This window comes from Arvicanthis niloticus, chromosome 13, assembly GCF_011762505.2.
Source record: "Arvicanthis niloticus isolate mArvNil1 chromosome 13, mArvNil1.pat.X, whole genome shotgun sequence".
NCBI lineage: Eukaryota > Metazoa > Chordata > Mammalia > Rodentia > Muridae > Arvicanthis > Arvicanthis niloticus.
Genome location: NC_047670.1, coordinates 40,021,389 through 40,030,053, shown reverse-complemented (window position 1 = coordinate 40,030,053; position 8,665 = coordinate 40,021,389). Strand labels below are relative to the sequence as shown.

At 50.0% G+C, this 8,665-nt stretch overlaps 1 protein-coding gene across 1 annotated transcript; it reads right to left on the bottom strand.

Annotated features, from left to right (window-relative positions):
* Positions 1 to 211: 211 nt before the first annotated feature.
* LOC117719115 (gasdermin-A-like) lies at positions 212 to 8,665 on the bottom strand. Its single transcript, XM_076911406.1, has 9 exons — positions 8,364 to 8,665; positions 6,878 to 7,064; positions 6,080 to 6,254; positions 3,976 to 4,081; positions 3,249 to 3,296; positions 2,473 to 2,648; positions 1,953 to 2,094; positions 1,447 to 1,520; positions 212 to 813 (listed from the first exon to the last, which is right to left on the bottom strand). Exons 1-9 carry the CDS (start codon positions 8,581 to 8,583, stop codon positions 523 to 525), a joined length of 1,419 nt encoding a protein of 472 aa, XP_076767521.1. The 5' UTR covers positions 8,584 to 8,665; the 3' UTR covers positions 212 to 522.

Genomic DNA, 8,665 nt, shown 5'->3' with positions numbered 1-8,665 from the left:
CTGACTCTATCCCATGCTCTGACATTGTTCAGTCATTGGGTACAGTTGGCTGGAACCTGAGCAGCTTGTCCTATCAGTCGTGTTACAGGTGGGACAAAAGAGGTCAATGCAGGAAGTTCAAGGCAGGACAGCTTGGCTAAGTCCTGTTACCCTGAAGAGCTACTTCTCCGTGTGGCCTCACTCACCTTACCCATACAATAACAGCACTCTTGTAAGCATGTCACATATAATTCAGAAAGTTTCTTGCGCCATGGAATTACCACAAATCTCCTTTTACAATGGCTGATCTTACATGAGCACAAGAGGGGACTATGCTGCCTAAGATACACGGCCAAACTGTTCTGCAGCCAGCCTGCACTGCTTAGAAAGAATCCCTATTCAGGATACTTGTTCTGAATAAGTGTTCTAATGTCTGAAACCAGTCTTAAGTGTAGTGTGGAACCTCTCCTGGTAGAACCCTGTCATCAGCTGTGACAGGGTCAATGACATCCTAGGCTGCCATGCATAGGATTGGATGAGACCTTAGGGACAGATAAGTGTTTCCTCTTCAGGCAGTGTCCTAGAAAGCCCAGGGCGTGGGTCAGCCAGTAGCTGCATCCCTGTGAGGCACCCATAGAGTGCAGAAAGCTGAGGCACCACTGTAGGGTCCCAGGTGAACTGGCAGCCAGACTTCTCCAGCTCCAGCCCACAGCTCTGCATCAGGCTTAGGATGAGGACCACATCTTTACTCTTCAGAGCACAGAGTACTCCTGTTGGGAGAGGAGAGGTGGTTTCCTCTGTCTGATTACAGTTGTGCTCCAAGATGCTTGCCACCTGCAAGAAACCACTCAGAAGGATGACAGGGATCACCTAGGCCTTGGGTGGTAGCATCTACCCTCAAGGAGCAGCCTGGAGCCTCTGCTTCCTGTCCACAGCCAAGCTGTAGTTTGGGGGTTTATGCTTATGCATCCTTGCCCTTGATCCTGGGGGTTGTGCAACCCCATTTCTACTGTGCACTGCAATGAAGCATCCGTAGCACTCCCCAGGGCCTTCTAGCCTTTGCTGTTCTGCCAGGCTGCCCACCACTCTAGCTGTTGACTTCCAAGACTTGGCTCCACCAGAAATATACGAGCTCATTCCAATACTGTCCATCCATGGAGGAGTCAGACGGATGGGACATCCTCTTACACTTCACAATCTCAGGCTTGGCAGAGAACATGAGTAAAATAGACGTGTAAAGTACTTCAGGATACAGGACAAAGTGGGACCCCCAGTATATGGCTACTTAGAGCTACAAGTTGCAAGGCCAGACCCAGAGCCTGCTCCCTCTGTGTAGGGGCTGCACAAATGAGCTGTGGACAGGCACAGGGGATGGCAATCAGTTCTTTCTACAAAGCTGCTCCATCTGTTCCACATCTCTCCCTGTACCTCCCTGTACTCTAGTACCCATTCCTTTGTGGCTCTCACCAGCTCCAGTTCCTCAGATAGGATTTGTCTTTCTATGGACTCGGCCAACAGGCAATGCTGGGGTTCACTCAGTGCTGTGAGACATAAGAGAGGGAGGTTACCAAGTAAAGGAAGTCCCAGGTATTGTGTCCTTTGTGGACTCTGATGGAGGGAGGGCTGCACATCAGGAGTCCTTTGGTAAAAAGAAACTCTTCTAATTCTGGTACCTCTGAAGCTGTCTTTCCCAAAAGACTCTAAAAGGTAGAAACTACAGCACTGAGAAACAGTCTACCTAGAGCTGGCAACGAATGTCAGACACAAAGGGTTTCCACATGTACAGGCTGTTCCACTAATAGTGTTCTTGAGCAATAGTGATTAGCCAGGGTTTGGGAAGACTTGATCAAGGCCACTCATACTGTTAGTGCAGTCCCGGGACATCATACTCTAGCAGCCCAAGCTTCAGCACAAGGTCCTCCCTCTTGTTCACCCTTCAGGATCTGCTTTCAGTCATTGACCCTCACTCTTACCTGCTAGGGCTCCAAGAATGAAGAGGACAGCCCTGCTTGTCGAGCACGACAAGTTGCCTGTAGAGTCTTGGAGATTGCTTAAGACACAGCCTCCAGGGCCCTCCAGCTGTGCCAGCAGCCCCGTGTCCAGAGCTTGTTCCAGCTGCAGGAAAGGGATATTAGGAAGAGGTCCCTGTTCGTGCATTCAATGACTCTGTCTATTCAAGAAGGAGTCACTCCTGCCTCTGGGAATCCACTAGTTTGCAAAGAGACTGGGTTTGGGCTTGAGCTTAGCTGATCCAGCTTCCTCCTAATTGGGTGGGTTAGTGGAGTTCTGGACTTCAGGGTCTGATACAGTAGCAGACTCTAAGGCATGCCAGTCCATACAGATCCCTGCCTTACATTCCCAGAAGTGTGTGAGGGCCTCAGTGAAGCCCTGTCAGCTGTGGACATAGAACCATGCTCTGTTCCTGCCCACTTTGCCTCTCCCTGGCTGCCTAGATCTGGGGTCTTTCCCAAGTCTGGTAAGTAGGTCCATCACCGTGTCCTCCAGCTCCTGGAGTGCCTGGCGATCTTGTAGTAGCTCCTGGAGGGCACCCAACAATGTGTCCCGTTGCTTGGAGGACAGTGTGACCAGGTCCTGCAACTGGCTAGCTGCTTTGTCCCGCAAACCGTAGAAGCTAGACTCCTCTCCTGATTCCTGACTGAAGGCTTTACCTGTAGAGATCAGATGGGCTGCCATTCAGTTTTGTGCCAGTCACCTCAGGGGGTCCTTTTTATTCCAAACTTCCCCAGGAAACCCAGTGGCACAAGAGTGACCCTGTACAGCTCTCTTAACACAAAATGTGCCATATTTACTTACCTCATCCCTCCTCTGCACCCTCAGCAAACATTTGCAGGGCGTCTTGTCCACACCAGCTATGCCAGATTTCTGCCAGCCTTCCTGCCTGTCACTTCACCGACTTCCTATTTCCCCTTCCTCCTTTCAACAGTACTCCCACAGAAAGAACAAAGCCTGTCCTAGCTTTCTCTTCCAGGGCTGCTAGACCTCTCTATTTCTGGACCCCGGGTTCTGAGGCTCCAGCTCACATCCTCCAGGCTGGAGAAACAAGCATCACTTCTGTATTCAGGAGAGGGAACCAGGGCTTAGAACAGTTGAATCTCCAGTGAGGCATTTCTGGCACACGTTCCTCTTGGCAGTTCTGGCTCACTTTACCTTTTCTGGTGGAGGCCTCCAAAAGGACCTGGGAGCACCACATAGCATTTGTAGACCACAGAACCATGTCAGGGCAGTCACCAACCTTGGTAGTCACTCACCTACCCCAATGTTCCTGCAGAGCTTTCTTTCAGGGAAGTAACGAACAGCTGTGTGTAGCCAAGCAAGGACGATACAAACAAACACAAAAAAAGAAGCAGGACATCTGGTCAGAGAGAGTGCATCTCCTGTGCTGGACAGCAGAGGTACGGCCCTGCAGGATTACTCTACAGGGAATCCTAAAGCAGTCCAAGCCCTGCTACAGAGAGTGCTGCGGGGTTGTGGCCAGGGCAACAGGTGACAGTGGTTGGCTCCTGAACTTGTGCTTTTCCCTCCCATGGGGACAAAGAAGCTGTCTCCATTTGCTCCCTCTTCCCACTCCAAGGCCAAGCCAAGAGATCCAGTGGCCAGTGTTAGTGCAGAGATCTGGTGCCATCCAGGCAGTTTCCAGATGTATCTCTGGTTTGGGACATGGATGGGGGCAGCAAGGTCCACTGTGTCTCTCTGCTCACTTCCTGACTACAAATGTGCAGAGAGACTTTGTTCCAATGGGGTAACAAGGGCCCTTTCCCAGGGCAGGCAGGGACAAGCGGGGTTTAGCCCCCCTCCCCCCAGCATGACCTCAGCATCCTTCTATAAAAGTCAAGTTCTTTTAGGTGGCCTGACCTGCATGCTGCTCAGTCAGTGGGACAGGAGACCTAGGACCTTCTTTCTGCCCCTCACTGCTAGCTGGTATCTGTGAGCTGGTAGGGGGTGGGAAGGGTAGAGAGCAGGGATAAAGAGGCTTACCCCAGCCGTCTTCTTCCACCAGCAGCTGCAGAACCCTGTAGGCCAGTACACTGCCCTGTGGGATGCTCACCATCTTCTCTGTGTCCACAAGGCTCTGTCCCTGGACCTGTGAAGGAGGCAGGGAGAAAAGAATAGCAGCCCTCCAGGCTCTAGAAGCTTCAGCAATGGGTTTGGGGGGCAGATAGGAAAACTACCAGGCTCTTGATGACAAGATTCCAGGAGAGCTGGCTTCACAGGTAGATGAAGGTTGAGGCCAGACAGATCCCCATGTGCCGCAAGAAAAACTACGCTTGCATAAACGGTGTTTCTAGAAAACAGCCTAAGGCACTCAGAACTCAATGCACCTGGCTTGGTCAAGTTCTAAGACATAACACAACGGAGACACTAGTGCTCTCTGTCCTATTAAATATGCTACACTTATTTTGAGACACTCACTTGGAAAATGCTGAGGTGCAGGCATTGGGGCATGGCTGGTCTATCTCTACTCCACCTGGCAACTAAGGCTTCAAGAAGTAAAGGCATGGGAGGAAGTTGGCCCTGGAAGCTAGGCTTTGATGATGTTTGTCTGTTGTCACAGCCTTTTTTTGCCTTATGACACTCAGTAGCTCCATGTATTAGGATATTGTAAGAAAGACCCAAACTGAAGCCATTTTGAATAAAACTTCTATTTTTGAATAGGAGTCAAGTCAAGTTTAAGTTTCCAAGACCTTCCTGGGTAACTGACATCTGCTTGGCAGAAAGAGAGGTGTACCTGGGTAACTAGCATCCTAGTTGACAAGTTGAGGCATGAAAGGTAGGCAAGTTACCATGCCACAGTTTGAATAAACCAACCAATGATAACAGGATAAATGTACCACAAATGAATGTTTCTAAGAAAGTCCCCTATCCCTGATTATGATTGTTGGAAAATGTAACTGTAACTTGGCACAGAAACTTGTGATTTTCAAGCCTAAGAACTCTCTAACATTCTGGTTCCTGGTTGCAGTTCAGCTCACGACTGTGTTCTGCATCTCTGGTCCATCAGTAGTGGCTTTATTCCAATAAACCTTTCTTTTCTGCATTGACCTAGTGTTTGAGTTGAGTTGTGTATGGGGTTGTTGGACCCCATAACAATATCAACAATAAATGTTTAATTGCAAGATACTGTCCTTGTCCCAGTTGCCTGCACCATTGCATCAGCTGGGCCAAAGACTGTCACTTGGCTTCAGGAACATGTGATTAGGAAGACATGCAATTGAAACATGTGCTTAGAAAGCATATGATTAGAATTGCAGGCTATGCACCCGCTCACTGGCTTGACCAAATATGAGTTGAAAACATACATCAGACTTGAACTTGAACCCCACCTCTTACTGGCAGTGTGGTTCTCGGCAAGGAGCCTCTTCGTGTTCTGGTTTCCTCAGATAAGGAAACAGACTTAACAGACACACCTCCTGGAATCATCAGGATGAATGGATGAGGTCTGTTGAGTGCTTACAGGCAGTACTCCATCATGGGTAGGAGGCTCTCCCGGAAAGTGGTACCTACCTGTAGGCACTTGCATTCGTGGGCGAGCTAAGCCACCTGGGCCTGCAGCTAATCAGTGGGAGGCAGTGAGTCCCAGAACCTAGAATGTTCATGTGACGTCAGCCTTCTTGTGTGAGAGGATGAAGTAAACGACCTAAGAATGGATGCTTGTAACCAGGTGTGCAAATCTTCCTACTGTGAAGGACACATGCAGGAATCTTCCAGAAAAACTCAAACCAAGCCAGTGATTGTGTGCTACTTCAGACCCATGATAACGGAGTCGGGGCTTGTACTGCATCACATCTGTACCACCAGGTACCTGGGTGGTAGAGATAGGAGGTCATTTGGGTCCAGATTGGGCAATATCCTAAGACCCTGATTCAAAACAGAGGGAAAGAGGGGACACTAGGGTGTGAACATGAGAAACCTCAGTAAAACATGCAGGCAGAGCTGAGCCCACGCCATCTTCCAAGGACTGCATTCTCCTTCGGGATCGGGAGACTTCTGGGTAGAGCATCTTCACGAGGTTGATGATAGCCATTATTCCAACCCCACCGCCCCCCCCCCCCCCATGTTCCCACTCTGGCACACTGCCCACCTGAACATGGCCCAGATGAAGGAGGGACAGCTGTCCAGCTCCTAGCATTTGGCCGTGGCTCTGAAGTATGGTATCTTGCAGGGTCTCCACAGCCTCAGTTACCACATAAAGGCTCTCCCTCTCCTTCCGGCTCTGTAGTTCCCGGAGGAAGGAGGGCCTAGGCGACTTCAGTTTCCTGAAGGGTGCAGAAAGCACAGACGATCAGAGCTGGACAGGGGATCTATCTGTTCAGCTGGGGAGTCCTTCCTGGCTTGGTGCTCTTTGCATTTGAGCTCAGTAGCTATGGAGAAACAATGTTCTGGCCTGTGGGGGCTGGGGATGAGAGGACTGCTTTTATAAAGTGAGTGGCGGTCACCTGAAAAGGGGAAAAGTGAGGAAAGCCAGGAACCGTCCTCAAGGTTTCAGATATCCAAACATAGGCCCAAATGAGACTTAAAATTTGAGAGATAATATTAAAATGGATGAAAAGGACCCAGATTGCTAACCTGGGAAAACCTGGCAGCAACTGAATACCCATCCACCAGCTTCAGGCAGGAGTCTCCAGTTTGCTGCAGTTGCCACCACTCCCTGTTGCCACACACTCCTACAATCCGGTTTTCTTTCCTGGCCCCGGATGCTTCTGGCCTGAAGCCTCTGAGTCTACATGTGGGCCCAGGACTCCCTCCCATGGGTCTACTGTCTTAAGTGCCTCTCCAGGAGATGGACTGGCGGTATGCTTGGCTTTGCCCTAATACCCGAAGTAACTGTGCCCATTGTCCCCATCTGGGATTCCACCCACAAACCTTCCCTGACTCTCACCTCTTCTCAAGTAGCATCTCCCAGGTGCAAGGGGAGACCCAGAGTGTCTGCACAGCCAAGGCAGAGAGGCAGGTGCTCTTCCCGCTTCCGGTCACCTGGCCCTGCAGCCCAGCGCTGAGGCTCACAGCCCCTGCCAATCCCCCTGCCTCCTTCTCCCAGGTGTAGATGGGCCTGCTGTGGCTCACCTCTGCAGAGAGAGAAGCACAAGCTACAGGTGCCTGGCAAGGTAAGGAGACAGGTTGCAGGGTGGCTCATTGTGCACTTTTGACTTCAGCCAGGTCTCAAAAATGGCTGCCATACAGAAGCCATACGGAAGCCACTGAACTCTCAAAGCCTCAATGTCCTCATCTACATGCCAGGGAGAAAGAGCATCAGGGCTTCCTCTGAGGGGGATTTGAGGATGGAAGGCTGATTTGGCAATGTGGTCTCAAGCACAGGAAGCCTGGAATCCATAATAGCCTTTATAGTGGATTACTGTTGGGGCTGGAGAGATGGCTCAGCAAATAGAGCGCTTGCCTCCAGAAGACCTTATTCAGTTCCCAGCACCCATGTTGGCCTGCTTACAACCACTTGTTAGTCCAGGGGGATCTATAACCTCTTCTGGCCTCTGAAGGTACCTGCACTGACCTGGTATACACACAGGACACACACACACACACACACACACACACACACACACACACACACAGAGAGAGAGAGAGAGAGAGAGAGAGAGAAAATCTTAAAATAATTGCTTAAGTGTGCATATATTGTTTGTATATATGTATATATGTGTATATGTGTATATGTGTATATGTGTATATGTATATATGTATGTATGTATATGGCATGAAAATAGAAAGAGGAAGAAATCTAAAGGGGGGAAGGGAGGGCAGGAGTGTAAGGGCATCTTTGTGACATAAAAAGCAGAAGGAGCACTGTCTGGAAGGAAGGGGACCAGCAAGAAGAGGGGGAGGGCTGGGGGAAGGTACAGAAATATGAACAAATTAATATACATGTGTGTGAAATGGCAGGAAGGGCCACTCTGCGGACCAGAGTTTAATCCTTGGTACACACATGGTGGACGGAGAGAACTGACTCCGGAAAGTTGATCTCTGACCTGCACATCAGTGCTGCAGCACACGTATGACCACCACACAACACCCACAAAGAGTAAACCAAAAAAAAAAAAAAAAAAAAAAAAAAAAAAAAAAATCTGTTAAAAAGAAAATGCCATGATGAAACCCACTGTTTTGGACTCTTAACTTAGAAAATTAATAAAAACCAAATAACAATTTGCTCACATTACAAGAAGGAACGCAGGAGAAAAAAAAGATTGTTTCTCTCATACATACAGTCACGTGACATGATTATGGGGCCATGCTCCTGCTAGCCTTACCCAGGGGTTTCTGGATACCAGGCAGCAGCCTGTTCAGTGTCTCAGCACATTCAGCTGCCTCCCTTGGGAGTCCCACGTCACTCTACCGCAGCTGCTCTCAGAAGATACCTGGGTCAGGGCAGCCAGGCTCCAGCACATCCAGGAGGGAGAAGTCTGTGGGGATGAGGGGCGTGTCCCAAGGCCAGAAGTGATGCTTGTGTTTCTTCCTTACCAAGCAGAAGGGGCGCAGGCGCTGGGAGCTGTTCAGGCTGTCCACAGGCACCAGCTCACCCTTCCTGCCCAGCTCTCTCACCAGGCTCTTGGTGCTCCTCAAGAACAAGGACGACATGCTCCTTGAGAGGCAAGGAACAATATTATCCAGGGCCGGATATGGGAGGCCTCCGTGAGAGCTGCTGGCTGGGCAGAGCTGG